This window comes from Xenopus laevis, chromosome 2S, assembly GCF_017654675.1.
Source record: "Xenopus laevis strain J_2021 chromosome 2S, Xenopus_laevis_v10.1, whole genome shotgun sequence".
Taxonomy (NCBI): Eukaryota; Metazoa; Chordata; class Amphibia; order Anura; family Pipidae; genus Xenopus; species Xenopus laevis.
In genome coordinates this window covers 64,480,950-64,499,020 of record NC_054374.1, presented here as the reverse complement: position 1 = coordinate 64,499,020, position 18,071 = coordinate 64,480,950, and the positions used below count along the sequence as shown (strand labels likewise).

The window sequence follows — 18,071 nt, the reverse complement described above, 5'->3', positions numbered from 1 at the left end:
CTGCTCCTATCTATGTGTATATTCTGTGTGCAGCCCAATTATGCACTGCAATTATTTGTACTAACACCTCTAAATATTAATGTAAGACATGAATAAAAAGTTCTTCCATGTGAAAACAGATCAGTCTGTGACATATTTGGTGTAATTTACCTGCGAAGCATAGGCTTATCATCCTCAGTAAAGAAACTGACTGCTTTACCCTTGTGGCCGGCTCGACCAGTTCGCCCTATTTAATAAAAAGAAAAAAAAAATTCTCAAACTTCATCAGGCAAAATTGAAATTAACAGAACAATCCCTAGTGTTTAATAGCCTGTTTCTACCTTACCTATTCGGTGTATGTACTCCACGGCGCCAGCAGGGAAATCATAGTTGATGACCATATTAACACCTTTAAAATCAATTCCTCTTGCTAGCAAGGCTGTGCAAATAAGAACCCAGATTTTCCCTTCTCTGAAACTCTGAATAACGTTGTCTCTCTGGTGAAACAGAAATAATAATATGCTTAAATACTTTAATATTTATAGCTGACTTACAGTGGAAAAAATAAGTACTGAACACATTGTTTCTCAACGATGGCTACTGACATCAAATTTACACCAAATGTCAGTAACAACCCAAGTAAACCATGCATACAAAGAACTCAAGACAAAAAAAATCCATAAATTAAGTTATGTGTAGTAAAGTGGAATGAGCAGAGAATAAGTATTGAACACGAAGAAAAGGAGGTGCAAAAAGACATGGAAAGCCAAGAAACCAGCTGAAATCTGTCATATTTAGAAAGCAATCCTGCTCCCTATCAGTGCAAATTAATATCATCTAGTTGTGTCCTAGTTGATGGCCTATAAAATTGTTGAGAGTTGCCGGTGTATGTTGATACCTGCTGCTGCGTTCTTTCTGCGTGTATAACATCCACATTGATTCCTTCATAAATGAGTTCATGAAACAGCTCCTTTGCCCGTTCGATAGACTGTACAAACACCAGTACTGGTGGAGCGAAGCCCTATAGGCAGAATGGAATTAAAGTCAGGTTCTGAAAGGCTTTTCTAGCCCCATTTTCTAATAATGTACTTGAGTGTTAACATCTACCATAGGTTTAACAGACATGCTATACCTTTTTAACGAGGTCCCTCATAGCCAAAAGCTTGCCTGTTTCTGATCCGACAAATAACAGCGACTGTTCTACAGTCTCCACTGCAGAGTTCCTGTTGATAAAAACAAACACTATCAGCAATGTGACGCAACGGACACAAGGCAAGCAAGGATAAAAGAAATACTTGAATAACCTAAAAAAAAGTTTTAACAAGCAGTGATGCGTGGGCCTCCATAAACTTTGAATGACCAGATGTTTCTTAAAAAGGTCTTATTTTTTGTGTTACCTGGCGCCTGATATGTCCTGGGCCCTATAGCAGGGTCTGCTTCCTCTATAATTAAGGTCTTACATAATTCCAAAACAATAAGCACATATTTTACTTTGTTAATAAAGTATATTATACATTATTATTTAGTTATAAATTATCCTAGTAATATAATAAATTCTGTCACAAATGACAATTTGATAATAATCCAATATACTCAGTAATTGCAGATTATCGTCTTTATGACATAAGTGGCTGCTTTGTATTTGTTTAACTGGGAAGGGTGAGCAGAGATATTCAAAAATGTCTTTTGAGCCCCCATTTGCAGTTAAACATTTGGTCTAATGCATCTCAGCTCATAACAAGGTTCAAGATATATAAAAACATGCTTAAAATAGTCACTGCCATATAGTCCCCTAGTCTGGGCTTTCATTTCTACTTCTTCAGGCCGCCTGGGTTGGACAGAATCACAGTCTAAAAGCCAAGGGGAATCATATTTTTGGTATTAAAAACAATAGTAGAACATGCAGGGAATGTGTGCACACTATGGTGCCCATTTACAAACAAATTTCTTTTTTTTTTCACAAATCTCGAAAGCAATTGTGGTTTTCCTATATTTCTAAAAAGCTCTCAAGCTCTAAAGCTTTTCCTATATTTCTAAAAAGCTCTCAAGCTCTCTTGAGATTTATTAAGTGTAAAAACCATAAAAACGTCTAATGCCAAACTTTGACGATTAAAAGTTGTTGAGGTCCTATAGAAGTCAATGGGAGCTGTGCTGATCTTTTTGGACCACTTTAAATCAATTTGGACTTTTTTGGATTTTTAGCAATTGTTAGAAAAACGTTAGAGGTTTTTTACTGCATTTTTTTCCATTTATACTTTTAAAATTTAGATCTTTTAATAAATTCAATGTCAATCATGGTTTTAGAATTTTTGAGTTTAGTCGTGGCTTCAAAAACCACTAAAATCTGACCTTTAATAAATAAGCCTCCACAAAAGACTTTTTAGGGTAGAATCCACCAGCATTTTAAATGTATCCATGGGTTACCAGTAATACAAAGCACCGTAAATCCAATGTCAACAGTGCAAGGCTCTGCAAAACCGTAAATATTTTATTACTTTGAAAAATAATCATCATGCTCAACAAAGCAGTAATCCGACACCAATGTAAATTAAGTTTTTAAATAACAGCAGAAAGTCATACCAAAAGCAACACATCTTCTTATTGGTAAGCAAAGCTCAAGTGTCAATTGAAATGCTTGCTTAAAGTGATACTGATACGTTCCTATAAAAATTATAGGAACGTGTCAGTATCAAGTTTGTGCTGCACCTGTAATAGTTCCCCAAAAAGCCGCCCCCAGCCCTGTGAATCTTAGTGCAGCAGACCGGCTGACACTACTAACAGATCTTCAGTATTGCTTCTGTGATGCTGGGCTGGGGGAGAAGCGATCCTTCCATAGGCTGAAGTCCTGTTTTCATTTGTAAATAGCCTATGGAAGGATCTCCCTGCCCCCAGCATCACTAAAACAGCACAGATGAACTTTTAACAGTGTCGGAGGATCGGGTTAACGCAGGTTCGGGGGATGGGGACGGCTTTGAGGGGAGCTATTGTGGGTGCAGCACATACTTGATAATGACATGTTCCCATGATTTTAATAGGAACGTGTCAGTATCGCTTTAAGAACCTTTAACAGATTTCCACATCTTCATAATGGGATATGGTTACCAGATCATGGTTAAAAAAAAACAAAATAACCCAGAGGCACTTATACCAAATCTAGTTACAAGGCCTCTACTAATGACATTTTATTAGCAAATGATCTGGTACCCATAGCTTGGGCTCATGCTGAGGGACCACCATCTGTTTATGAAACAAGGGACTATTTGTAAATAGTAAGTGGGCCATATGCTAGTAAACCTCTGGCAATCACTATTTGCATCTATCAACCGGTGATACAACTGTAGCAATGTGACCAATTATTTTTACAGAGTTAGTAGAAATGCCAGAAGTGAACCTTACCTTGCACCAACAGAAACGGAAACCACATTGTCAAGGTGTAGTTTGCACCACTGTTCTACATCAAAAGCAAATGTTGCACTGAACATGGCTCTTTTAAGCAGATGGGATGTGCATGCCACAAATATAGAAGCCAGCTGATCTCGGAATCCTGTCTTTCCATCTTCAAATAATTTGTCTGATTCATCAACAATCAACCATTCAACACTATGAAAAGAACATGGAAAAAAATGACATGACTTTTGCGCAGTATAAAAAATAGCTCATACATTTACTGTTTATATGATGAACAAAAACTAGCACTGTACACTGCATTGGATCAGGCAGTGATACCCACACATGCACAGAAAAATACATGCCGTAGTGTTCAAAAAGATCACTAATCGCAGAGCAGTCTTTTTAGCACATTCGGAAGGGCTAGATATTGCTGCTGGTCCAAGGGCCTGATGGAGTCCTCCATTAGTGTTTTATGGCCCCTGGGACTATTTTACGCGCGTTGGCGAGTTGCTATCTTCTCTGGTTTTTAACAAACTTTTTATCTTTGGTTTATTTAATTGGGCTTGGTTCATCCACTGTTGCTACTGTCGACTATATATCTACGTATTCTTCTTTCCATTCTAAGGGGCCAGTGATTTGTGGCTTTTCAGGTTTAACATAGTCTCAAACAAGATCAGGGCAAGTTAATTTACAAGGCCACAGTCCTGGTTACCCTGTCCTGCCTCCTCTTTGTGGTGTCCCAGTCTTAGAAATTAATAGGCAGCTAGTTTTGGGACAGCTCCACCCTCTATTTTTTCATTATATTTTTCTATCTTTCTATAAGACCATAGCTCTCTCGTTGACCTTTACCTAATCCCTGGTCATAATCAATTAGATTTAGACTTTTCTCATTAACTTATCCTTTTAGTAATAGACAATTGTATGCCTGGCACTTTACTAAAGTAAAAAAATCTTCTTTAGAAACATCAATTTATTATTAAGCACGTGTGTATAACTTCCTAATGAACTTTGGTCTTTTTTAACTTAATTTATTTGAGTCCAATCATGAATTGTCAATGAACTGATTGTTACCATTAATTGGGCAACAGTCATTGGGTATATGCACTAATTTGCACTTTATATTTATTTATTTATGAATTGGCTTGGAATTAATTGATTCGGGAAGTGACTGGTTTTTATATAATATCGTTGATGAACTAAATGAGTAGGCACGCACTGCACTTTAATTTAAGTTAATCACCTATCTTATTGGTAGGGATTGAATCTATCACTGGATACTAATTAATTGTCACAGACTTTCTATTCTTAATTTTTTTTGTGCACTGATCTTCTGACGGTCGTCAGACCCCGATTGTGACCTTTGAGAATTTGTTATTTATTGTGATTCAAGAGTCCTTTTCCTTTTAATTTGTCATCCCAATATCAGTCATGTTCCCAAAGACTTTATAACATCAATGCCTATTCTTGTGCATGTACCTGGAGAGATCAATGCCAGGGGGATCTTGTTTGAGCAAATAAATTAACCTATTAGGCGTTGTCACCAGGATATCTGCAGGAAATACAAAATAGAAAGGTAAATATGAAAAATGTCAGAACAAGTAACACTAAAATTTTTAGCAAGTTAGCCCAAAATCCCTATAAAATGACTTGTCAATTTATCTGAAAATTGTCAGATTTTTTTTAAAATAAATTTTAAAACCTCGTTAACGAGGACACATTGATGCTATTTACAAAGGGTCTTGCGCTCATAAGTGCTCCTAACAACCTGCAGCAGCATCAATGTGCCCATATATGATTGAATAAATTAAGAGCAAGTGCATATAAAGATATAGGGGGACCCTGGCAATACTTCATTCTGGAGCACAAAGTCCTGTGTCTGTGACACAAAGTTCAGCAGGATGCAAACACTGTAAAGGATGTTATAGTTCATATGTGTAAATGCATGTGAAACATTGGTCATTGGCTGCAGATGTTACAGCAGTATTAGCCAATGTGTTTACTTTCTGCTGAATTGTATGATCACTGTGAACCAATTTGATTGCAAAAAATTTGGTCAGGTCAGTAATCCTAATTGAAATCTGAAAATTGAACTGTTCTCCTTGCGGAGGATCAAAAGCTTGCAAGACTAGGTGAGCCTGAACCCTGAATGGGAAAATTAATTATTTTTCGGTTTTGCTGTGTATGAATGCTGGTGTTACTTTATGCTGAAAACTATGCTTAAGTTGTCGTTTTACCTCCTGAAGATATATTTGAGTTTATATTTGTTGTGGCCTTAGTGCATGGGTGATCCCATTCCCCTGGAACTTTACAACACATACAACAGGATAAGGTACACATTTTTCTAGTCAATACAATTTCAAAATCAGATCAAAAATTTTCAGGCACAGGAAATTTCCAACGGGTTAATAAATTTGTGGGCATAGTACAATATATACAGTAATATAAGAGGACATTGTTATCTCAGTTATGAATATCGTTTTCCATTTACAAAATTTAAATTGTGCTAGAATGCGAACTTAAAGAACAATTACCAATTTTCTTTGAAGATTTTGGTCCAAACTTTTTTGCAGACACAGCTGCTTTGTCAATTACATGAATGCGAAATCCAATTCCATCTGAAAGCTTGACCAGTTCTCGGTGAGTCTAGAGTACAAGATGATGTTTAGTGCACAAGTATAGTGTTGAGTCCATTAGCTCTATTCACAGCTTTTTTTTTCACAGTCAAAAATTTTGCACCAGTGAAACATAAAATATCAGGCCCAGATATGTGGGCAGGGCATAGAGCAGCAAGGATAATGGGGCAGCATGTTGACTGCTGGCTGCATACGAACTGAGCACTCTGGCGATTAGGGCACTGCTAGCGGGTGCAAGGGCTTTTGACTGTCTGATATGCACACACGGGGGCACACCAAGTTCACCACTGCACAATATATTTACAAAATAACAGATATATACATGACTACTGATTGCATTTCCCTTTATACTACGGTAAAGGTTTTCTGGATAACAGATCTTTATGTCATTTGGATCTACCTGAAGTGTACTAGAAAAAACACAGAAACAATAAACCAAATAAACTGGTTTTGCTTCCAATAAGAATTCATTATATCTTAGTTGGTATTAAGTTCAAGGAACGGTTTTTATTATTACAGAGAATAAGGAAATAGTGTTTTTTTAGAATTTGGATTACATACATAAAATGGAGTCTATGGAAGACGGCCTTAAGGCAATTCTGAGCTTTCTGGATAACGGGTTTCTGGATAAAAGATCCTATACGTGTAATAAGGGAACTTACAGTTGGATGCAAGGGCTCTGTCCAGTCTAATTTGTTTTTGTTTTTTTCTTTTATTACAAAATCACATACCTGGCTTGCAAGTTCTCTTGTGGGGGATATGACCAATGCTCTACAGCCTTTATTCTTTGGGCATTGAAGGTGTGCTAAAATTGGAATAGAGAAAGCCATTGTCTTCCCAGAGCCTGTAGGAGCAGATGCCAATATTTCCCGGTCCTCAAGAAAGAAAAGATATAAGAGAAAAATAAGGGAGGCATATTCTTGCTATTCACATGCTACAGTGAACATCCCAGTTATCCAACCAACTTAGTGCATTTAGGTCTTTCTTGCAAATTCTGGCATTGTTCAGTATAAAAAAAAAAAAAAACTAGGTAAACAGATAATCTGTGCAAAATAAAAAATGTTTTCAATATAGTTAGTAAGCCAAAAATGTCATCTATAAAGGCTGGAGAGATTGGATGTCTACCATAATAGCCAGAACACTACTTTCTGCTTTTCAGCTCTCTTGGTTTCCACTGATCAGTGACTTGAAGCCACAAGGGTCATAACTGTTGCTTTTGAATCTGAGCTACATGCTAAGGATCAATTGCAAACTCACTGAATAGTTATGTCCCAAGTGGCCCCCCCTTATAGTCGCTGACTAACTCAGAGTTAAAGAGCTGCAAAGCAGGAAGTTGAGTTCTGTGCTGTTTTGTTAGACATCCAGCCTTTATAGGTTACATTTTTGCCTAACTAACTATATTAGAAACATTTTTTATTTTGCACAGCCTGTTTATCCAGTTTTTATTTTTACACTGAATTGTTCCTTTAAAACTACAAGAACAAGCAACTGTACCGTCTCTGCTTTAGTATGATAAACATCCAATAAGAAGTTAATACTAAAAAATAAAAAAAAGCTTCAAGAATAAGCTTAATAGAATAAGTAGATACTTTCGTTTTGTAAAGTGTGCATACAATTATGGGTAGAATCAATGTATTTATTTGTATTCTTCCACAAAAAGCATCACATCGATAACTACTTTGTCTACCTGACTGATTTAGTATAAAGCTCAATAGTTGGCACTGCTGCCTTGCAGTGCTGTGGTCCTAGGAACGACACAATCTGCAATGAGTTAATATGTTCTCCCCATGTCTGCGTGGGTTTACTTAAGGTACTCCAAAAGCAAAGCAGGTTAATTGGCTCCTGATAAGAATGTGCCTAATGTGAATCTCATAGTGACTGTAAGCTGCAAAACCTTAACATTACATGTAGCATGATGGGTATCGCTTGCATCTGGATAGGCGTTGGTGTATGGAAGCCCGCATCTTTCACATTTTGCATTATTTTGGAGAGAATCTTATACTCTTGCTCAAGCTGTTGGAATGTGGCAGCCGGTTCTGGAATATCTGTGCCTTGGACATAAATTTTATGCTCATTCCGGAAGTGGTTTATCTGCAAGGTGAAAAATAAAATAAAGGTAAATGCTTTACAAACACATTAATTCATGTGAATTAATTAGCAGCTTCTATATAGTTGCAATATTACAACTATTTACTATTGCCAAATTGCCATTGGTACATGGGGCAATAGCCCTATTTTTCTATCCCCTGCTATTTCTGCTAATGTAAACAAGCAGCCTGATATCGCCTTCAACTGCACTCTAGGAAAATTTGTCTGGAAGCCCTAATTCACTAACCAAATTCATATGGACCCTGAACACGATTTTAGAAACATGATGTTATACAAGGCAGTCGATGGCGTCAGTGGCCAGACTGGGGACCATACAAATGCCTTGGACCACCATTTGTGGCCCATGTATCTCCAGCTGGACAGTTTTCTTTTTTAGGGATCAGAATGTAATGTGTCCTTTGGTACCTTTTCCAGTCTTTGCTGCTTCATTTTCTCTATTGAGAGTTTTTTCTTGCTTTTTCCTTTACCATCTTGTAGTTTTGCCTCAAGAGAGGACATCCACAGGATGGAGTCATCTCCAGCAGAGACGTCTCCTGCATCGGACTCTAAAAAGAAAAGTTGAAGTTAGGAATGAACAGAATCTATTTTTGATGAGGCAATATATGGAATCCCCCCCCCCCCAAAAAAATAGAAAAAAAAGAAAGAAATGTGGGTGCTGAACCAAAATTCTTACACATTCAATTTTTGCACAATGTTGTTTTAGTATTGCATCATAAAAAAACACTATACCAGCACATTTTGCCAGTACAATTGTGTGTAGTACAATATGAAAATGCTTATGCTGGTTTTAATAAATCATGTATATCTGTATAGCCTATCAGTTATATCAGAATTGCTCTATTTGCCCTGACATTCCCACAGTGATGACATACTATGCAAAAAACTTCTAGGCTACGCCACCTTTCAGCCTTTGTGTATATGAGATAAAACCACAATGGAAGATTAGTGGGAACATACTTGGGGAATTTTGGTTAAAATATTAAGATTTTAATGTATTAAAGTATTACTTTTGCAGAATAAAATCATATCCAAATTATATAATAGTAAAACGGCAAGAGCAGCAAAGCCAATACACAACACATATTTGCAACATGTTTATGTGATTAAAGAAGATTAAGGTGAAAAATAATTCTACAGAAAGACGTTCACGAATCCCAAATCAAATGAAATACTAATGGTTAACACCAGTGATCCCCAACCAATGGCTCGTGAGCAACATGTTGTTCTCCAACCTCTTGGGTGTTGCTCCCTGTGGCCCCAAAGCAGGTGCTTATTTTTGAATTCCAGGCTCAGAGGTGAGATTTAGTTGTATAAAAACCAGGTGTACTGTCAAACAGAGCCTCCTGTAGGCTGCCAGTCCATATTGAGGACTCCAGGAACCTATTTGGAACCTCCAGGAACTTTTTCCATGCTTGTGTTGCTCCCCAACTCCTTTTACATTTCAATGTGGCTCACTGGTACAAAAGTTTGGGGACCCCTGGTCTACACCTTAGGAGCAACAGCTGATAGAAACTATTTCCAGAAAGACCATGCCAAATTTAACTATGCACTATAGAGAAAACTTTATATTATAAGGCTGCCAATCTGCAAAAAATATGGGGTACTTTTATCAGGGGAAAATGATGTACCTGCAAACATAGACAAACCTCTTTCAGTCCTAGGGGACTGTTTTTGTGAGCATATGCACAAAACCCGGGAGGAGATGTTTACAATGTAATATGCCATTTAAAACAAGTTAAATATAAACACAGCCAAGCATACATTACCCAAGTCCGCATGCTCAATGCAAAATAAGGTTAAATGATGTTTAGGGCAGCAGTCAGTCACCTGGTGCGAACTTTTCTCCTAATGTGGAGCTGCCCCACAATTGCCCCATTCTGGAGAGAGGTGTGTGAAATACTTAAGGTGGCCATACACGGGCCGATAAAAGCTGCCGACAGACCGTGTCGGCAGCTTATTGGCCCGTGTATGGGGCCCCCCGACGGGCTTCACCGATCGAGATCTGGCGAAAGTCGGGCAGTATTACTTGAGTATTATCCCCTTTAATCTCTTTGCAACTGCATTCCATATATCATAACATGTAAGAGGTTGTGTATGCAAGCAGAGATGAGGGGCCATGGTTTTCTTACCTACCTTGTATTTTCCGTTTCTTTACACCTCTCCCCAAATCTTTCTTTCTTTTGCTTGCTTTATTTGTGACATCAGAATCTCCATTTCCCCTTTGATCTAATTTTTTGTTTGTATCATTTGTTCTTGAAACCTGTTTCTCTTCAGTACCAAAAAAATCAAGACTTTTCAAGGCAGTAGATGAATTTAAATTACTCTCATCGCCTTTTTTTAACTGCAAAAAAGATAAATAAAAAGGGGTAAACTTACAAACATTATTTCAAGATGCAGTGCAAATGGCAAATAACATCATTTACAAAACTAAAGTGTGCAATTATTTATATCACATTATTAAAGTAGGAAGTTGAAATTGCACAGAAAAGGTGAAGTATAAACCATTGTTTGCAACTTCCAGAGAGAGTATCAGAAACTGAAAAAACAAATTTGCGACAAGTACAAAGAAAAACATCATACATTCCAGATATGTGCTTTTGAGCAGTGGGATTGATCAGTAATGACACATGACTTAGAGTTCCTCAGAGTTCCATGACCCCTATAAAAGCAATTGGCCTTCAGCCTTGTCTATTATATGGCCTTGGAGCTGAACTACTTATTCTGCTGTTCTTGTTCTTCTTATTCTGTTGTATATGGAGATTAGAAATCTGAAGGGATTGCAACCTTGAAGGAACAAAATGATAGACAGTGGCGTTTTTAGATTGGAATTCAAGACACAGTGAAAGATAGTGTAGGGTTGCCATGGTGACACGTAAACCAACTTGAGCAGGAAGCAAATTAAGGAAATATAGGGGATGTGTAACCATAGCAACCATTTCTGTTAAAGGGGTTGTTCACCTTCAATGTACAAATCTTATGAAACCAGTAACAATGCTCTCAATGTGTTAGAAAAACCATTTTCCATAACGAAAAGAAAAAATGCCATTGTAAAAGCTAATTTTTATACCTATTAACTCAGCCCTTCTCCTGTCTCTCTGACCAGTTTTCTGAAGTGATGGGAGTGGCCTATTTTGAACCTGACACACCAAGAACTTCCTATATGATGACATCATCATGCCCAGGCTTTGCCCTTACTTGTTTCCTATTGGATGTTGATACTGCCCTCCTCCTAGTAATTTATTGGGTGCTTGTGAACTGTAACCGGTCACATAATTTGAATGGTCATTGGTTGATTACTCAATTGTAATGGCAGAGGTTAACAGACGCAGCATATAAACAAACCTGCTTTGTAACAAACAATCACACAGCCACGCAGACAAATACTGCAGAAAAGAAAGGAGCAACATTGTTCTCCCAATTCTGGCACTCTCCTTCTACCTAGACTAAAACTGAATGGAGTGCCAAAGGGCTGCAACCTTTTCTGGGAATAAATACTGGCTTTTCATATTTTTATCTTTTAATACCTTTGGCATTAAGCATAATGTCAGTTATTTACAAAATTGCAACAAAACCAGCACTGACTTGCTTAGAAACGTATGTGTCACTTACACATCTAGCAGGGACAGTAGGGCTGCCACCTCACCCTTTTAATACCAAACACATATGAAATCCACAGCCTGCATGGCTAATTATCAACTCATTTAGATGCTGCAGACTGAACTGATTTCTGTGCAGCCATGTATCATGCATCTAAATGAATTGCTAATTAGCCATGCAGGCTGTGGATTTCATATGTGTTTGGTTTTAAAAGGGTACGGTGGCAGCCCTAAGTGACAGGCAGAGCAGTGATGAGGGCAGGTAGGTTTTTTGAACATTTTGTGCTCTCTCCCGGGGGGGGGGGGGAGGAAAACGATACCTTTTTTAAGTGTTTAAGTGTTTAAGTGTTCCACTTCTGGAACAAGATTTAGAGCTCTAAATAGAAAAAAATTAAAAAGTTATATTTTTCATGATATGGGGATCCATACCAGAAAAATATTTTACTTTATGCACAAAAAATTCAACTCATTTGGAAAGCCTCAAGCTCATACAAATAGTCCCGGAAGTCACGTCAGCTGCCGAATAATGATTTTTTATTAGGTAAATACACAAAATAATACATGGACCCCCCCCCCCAAAATAATATATTTCTGGAAAGAACAAGTGTCGTCTCCCATAGACTCCATTATAATCCAATAATTCAAATTTATAAAAATTATTTATTTTTTCTGTGTAATAATAAAACAGTCGCTTGTACTTGATCCCAACTAAGATATAATTAATCCTTATTGGAAGCAAAAGCAGCCTATTGGCTTTATTTCATGTTTACATGATTTTCTAGTAGACTTAAGGTATGAAGATCCAAATTATGGAAAGATCCATTATCCATAAAACTCCAGGTCCCAAGCACCTCGACCCCCCCCCCCCCATCTGCACAGTTGAAGTATCTGCTGCACACAGGCAGCCCACACTCCCCCTCCCTCTCACAAACTTGTAACAGTTTCTCTTCAGTACCTGAATGCTGCTCAAAATCCCCAGCACAGCCCAGCACAGGAAGCAGTGGCAGATTGACAGCAGACACAGCCAATAGGAGTTAAGTTAGCTGCCAGTACAATGTGTGATGTCATATAAGGAAGAGGAAGTGAACACTGTAGTGTTTTTGGGGGTCAGTGACCCCCTCCCAGCACAGGGTCTGTGAAGAACTGAAGGATTAGTACAGTGACACTTTTGAGGTGAATATCTCTTGAACTGTACTTTTTCTGTTAACTATTTCTATGGAAAAGTTTGTTCTATTTATGTGAACTGTTAGATTTGTCAATGTGTTACAAAGGTGAACAACCCCTTTAAGAGGCACAGAATAGAAGCTATGCCTACACAAAGCCTCTGAAGAAGTCGCTAAGCGACGAAACGCATAAGGCAAAGGCGGCTGACATCATCTCCAAGCGTCCAGGAAGGAGCCAGCGGTGCGTGGAGGCAAAAACTACCAAGGCAAATCGGAACAGCACGGACCTAAACGGAGAGATACGTTTTGCCTGATTTTAATCGCTTATATGAGAGTGCCACCATTTGGTTTTTATGAGTATAGAATAAAAAAGGATTTTACACTATTTCCTGCACATTTTAATCTCTCCTAGCAAGAAGTGACACCATACAGCTATATTTCTACAAACTTTGATGTGCACATATTAAACTAAAATGTTTATAAGTACCCATCCAAATATTCACACATGGTGATTTGTAAAGGGTAACTGCACTGAAGGGATATCTGGGACCATAATGTGTTGTGTGGAGCCATATCGATATAAAGAATTACTACACTATAAAATTTCCCTTTTTTCCCCTTTTCCCCAGAGCTTTTATTTAGCGCGGACCCTGTAAATTTTGGAGTTTTTATTCTGTTGTTCTATCTATTTTACAAAGGTGGGCAGCATATTTGAAAGGGAAGACAATATGTACAACAGGGTAAAAGTTGAGCGTTGGAGACGATCTAGTTACTATTAACCTGAATTAACTAATAACCAGTTTTCTGATAGACAGTTACCATGCTACCTGCTGCTGGTTGCTATGGAGTACCAGTATAATAATTTGCATATTTCAAAAACATTATTATATTATTATTATCAGCATTTTATAGCAAAAGGATTCTTGGCAGGAACGTCCAGTTTGGGTTCTGCAGCGATGGATGGTGTTCTCACTCTGGGCTGAAACTATTAAAACAAATCAATGCATAACTAATTACTATTGGGCCAGAAAACGTTATGCAAATAATGCTCTGATCTCCAGTAGTTCAATGTTACAACATCCCCTTTATAACAATAGTGCGTGCCCCGATGAATTGGACGCAGGGTTGTGAAACATGACATTTACCATACAGTGTTTACACCGACTTTTGTCGTCACGTGTATGATTACACTAGCAACACCTGGCTCCGTTATAAAGAAGGACAATAAAGGCAGAGCCACTCTTATTCTTACCCACCTTAAACTTCTCAGCATCCCCGCTAAACCGCTTCAAATCAAACCTGGCCCCGGATCCCAGTTTCCGAAAGAGATCGAACGCGTCCATGTTTTAAAACTAGCACAAGCAGAGGAACGCAAAATCCCACACGTGCAGTTCCCGGAAATCCGGTGCAGTGGTCATCATAGGTTCGCGACTGTATCAAACTGTGCCGCCATTTTTATTATGGGCTGATTATAACTTTGTGTCTACAACACCGACTGTGATTTCACACTCGTTTTTACCCCCCAGCATCGAACTCAGGCGGGGCAATAGCTTCTCATTTGCATGCAGCATGCTGAACATTGAAATTATTTATCACTCATTGAACATTATTTAATCATTTATCTAAGTGGGTCTAAAATTGTCATTAAAAGGTAAACCATACAGAACATTTTGGGAATGTGTACAGCAGCTTTAAAATAAATATCAGCCACTAGCAGTTAATCTGCGTCTGTAGTGCTCTCCTCTTCTACAATTTATTACAGATATAACAGATGGTCGGTACATCTACTTCTAGAGGATAGAAGCACTCATTTACTGATTGGAATTGGCTGAGCGCAGTTTCATCTAATCTATACACCTTGCCCCCTAGTGTCATGTTCCAGTTCACTGTCCTGGTCCTTCTACAATGGCAGTGGGCAACTATAAGGACATGCAAAAGCCAAACTCTGTGAGTGGGATGCAAATAAGCTTTAGATAAGGCAGCATGAAGAACACAATGAGCAGAAACGGAACTAGAGGGGGGCTGGCCCCGGCGCAGGACGCGCAACCGGGCCCCCGCCCCCCTCCGTACACCCGGAACTGGCCCAGGAATGTGCGCCACGAAGTGGCGCAAGGACTGCCAGGGGGCCCTGGCCCGCTCGCACCCCCTGCTCCCCTGGTAGTTCCGCCCCTGACAATGAGCCCTTTTGGAGTACAGATAGGGTTGCCATCTGGCCGGTATTTTACCAGCCTGGCCTGTAAAAATTATGGTTGATCCGAATGTTGTTAATAGGGAAAAAAGATAAATATATAGGAAGGCCGGTATTATTTTCCAGAAAAGGTGGTAACCCTAAGAACAGATCAAATATAGTGCAATGTATTTATAGACAACTGCACAGCTGCCAGTTTTTTGTGAGTTGTGAGGGCTTTTGTGTGCAAAACTGCCTGACCAGTTTTCCAAATTAGGAAAATTAGGTGACACTCTGTGACATCACCTCATGCTCTTCCCGCCCCTTTGATGTCACCACCCACGCCCTGCCCAGAGAAAGGAGCCGAGAAAGGTGGCCACCCTATCCTGAGATGTCGCCCCCCTCGCCACAAAGGGCTTACCTTTCCTGCACCGGAGGGGGTCCAGGGTTGGCCGCATACAGGAGGCCCATGTAAGGTTACCGCCTGTCCAGTTTTGAACCGGTTCCTGTTTTCAGAAGGGCTGTCTGGGTCAAAACTAGGCAGGCGCAAATGGAGAACACATTAATCATTTGAGTACAAGACAAAGTCTTGTAAGAGCCTGGAAGAATCTTTTGACTAGAGGGCAAAGGGCATACTGTGTTCTTGTAATAGCAAATAAAGATGAAATCTGCCCTTTAAAGTAGAAGAGCTTAGATGAAAATCCAACCCCAACTGTAGAAATGTTACTATGATTACTTCAGTCAGCTTGTTAACACTGGGCATGGATGCCTAAAGCAGAACTAAACCCTTAAAATTAATAGGGCTAAAAATGCCATGTTTTATATATTGAACTTATTGCACCAGCCTAAAGTTTCAGTTTCTCAATAGCAGCAATGATCCAGGACTTCAAACTTGTCACAGGGGGTCACCATCTTGGAAAGTGTCTGTGACCGTCACATGCTCTGAGCAGCTGTTGAGAAGCTAAGTTTACCGGTTATTACTAATTATCCAGCACAAAATGAGGTTGGACTGTCATATACAGTAAGCTGATGCTACAGGGCTGATTATTAAATTCTGATGCTAGTTGCACTTGTTTCTGTGTTGCCACGTAGTAATTATCTGTATTAATTACTAATCAGCCTTAAATTGTGACATTTATATTCTATTTGTACTGTATATTGTGAGTGTGTCCCTAAGCTCAGTAAGTGACAATAGCACAGAGCATGTGCAGTGAATCAAAGAAGATGGAGGAGCTACTGGGGCATCTTTGGAGACACAGATCTTTACTGCTAAAGGGCTTTGGTTGCCTGGGGCTGGTACAGAAGCGCAAAACATAATGTACAACATTTCTAGCCTACTTTTTTAGTTTAACTTTCCTTGTCCTTTAAGGTTAACTTTGGTCAGAAGATTTGGTATTAGAGGAATTTTGAATGGTATGTCTAGGGCCATCATAAAAATGGGAACCATATTCTCCTCAGCCAAATAATGCACTAATAATATTACATTAGCTTTGTCATCTCTGATTTTCCTCAGAGAAGGGATAGGTGGGAAGGTGTTCACTAGTGGCAATTTTCGGGAGAATGTATTCAGAAACATAACTTGACCATCCTCCTTCCAGGTACAAAAGTTCTGTATTCTCCTGTTGAATCTGGTTGCTATTAGATCAATATTAACTGGAACCCATTTTTCTGAGATCCTCTTGAATGCCATTTGGTTCAGCTGTCATTCTTCCTAGCGGGACAAATCGGGTAATCTCCAGGAACATGGATAGATGATAAAAGGCAAAGATTGCATTCTGTCCATTTGAAAATAGTTATGGTCATGTTCAATTGTGACTTCAATGATGTTTAGTCCCTCCCTGCTTGGTCAAATACTTTACTGTGGTCTTGTTGTTTGATCTCTTCGGTATAACATGTTGAATAAGCTAGTAAACTCATCTGTGTAGCTTTTAGTGTTTTCCAGTTGGAGGACATCTGACTCTCTTCTTTCATACGACAACTCTTGAGATGAGAAGTTTTAAAGATCCCATCACATTTCACTGGCATTTGTAGTGATGATTTCCCAAACTGGTTTCTCCTTATTTATCAGCCACCAACAATATTAAAAATTACTATCTGGAAGTGTTGTAGGACTTCTCCAGGTGAGTCTCTCACTAAAATGCCATATAGTTATGCAATATCTTTATTCCCTGGAAACGAATATACCTTTATTTATTTCTGGGTACTGACGATAATCTGAATGGAAATGCCTTATACTGAAGATGTTTTCCTGATGTTAGGAACCTAGAGTATTTCCTATAAGGGGGAATTATGGGCATATCTATGTAAATAGGCGCCTGTCTGTCTTCACCAGTCACTTATGAGGTCTAATGTTTATATTGTTACGACTGGTATCCCAACCCAGAACAATCATCAAGATCCCCGTCGTGGCTCAGTCCTCCGCCTATAACAACTACCTTTCACTTCGGGAGAAGCCCTCCACTACTCGGGTGCTGCCAAGTCTTATCATGAGAGGACCAGGGAGGCAAGAGAACCGAACGTAGTACTGAAAAGGATAACAAGAAGCAAGGTCGTGGGACAGGCCAAGTCGATACCAAACGGGAGCAGCAGTACAGAATCAAGAGACAAGAGGATAATCAAGGCCACAGACCGAGTTCAAACACACCAATTTTGCAGTACAAAGCAGGATCCAACACCTGCCAAGGCCAGGGCTGGTATTAAATTTACCGGCAATGTAGTTGCCGGCATATTTGTAATACCCTTAACAAAAGCGCTTGGCCCTCTTCTGGAAACGGACCTTTTCTCCATCTTCTGTCCATCACGTGATGTGGCTCCACCCCCTTTTGTGACATGCCTCAGTGGCTCCACCCCTTTTGAGCCACAAATCACCCCTTTATGTCACGACCTGCCCCCTTTGTTCACGCCTCCACCACTGTCCTGTAAAAGTTGTCAGGAAAGGCAGCAGACTAGACAGGGTAAGGGACAGGCGAGTCAAAAACAGGTTAGGAACACTCAGAATAGCACCGAGGAACTAAAGTATTAGACCCTACGCTGA

The 18,071-nt window shown here is 39.1% G+C and overlaps 1 protein-coding gene across 2 annotated transcripts in view; it reads right to left on the bottom strand.

The window, feature by feature from the left end:
* The window catches only part of ddx52.S (DEAD-box helicase 52 S homeolog), a 20,198-nt gene extending 5,890 nt beyond the window's left edge, over window positions 1-14,308 (bottom strand). Inside the window, exons 1-12 of one of the 2 annotated variants that reach the window (XR_005965674.1) lie at window positions 14,127-14,308; window positions 10,245-10,452; window positions 8,517-8,656; window positions 7,908-8,093; window positions 6,734-6,877; window positions 5,901-6,012; window positions 4,846-4,918; window positions 3,376-3,579; window positions 1,112-1,202; window positions 878-1,000; window positions 326-476; window positions 151-226 (exon numbers count right to left, since the gene is read on the bottom strand). Coding sequence is in view for 1 of the 2 variants with exons in the window: in NM_001092987.1 (NP_001086456.1) it covers window positions 151-226; window positions 326-476; window positions 878-1,000; window positions 1,112-1,202; window positions 3,376-3,579; window positions 4,846-4,918; window positions 5,901-6,012; window positions 6,734-6,877; window positions 7,908-8,093; window positions 8,517-8,656; window positions 10,245-10,452; window positions 14,127-14,213 (1,595 nt within the window). In the remaining variant the exon portion in view is untranslated. 2 annotated transcript variants of the gene reach the window in all.
* Between the last annotated feature and the right edge of the window lie 3,763 nt (window positions 14,309-18,071).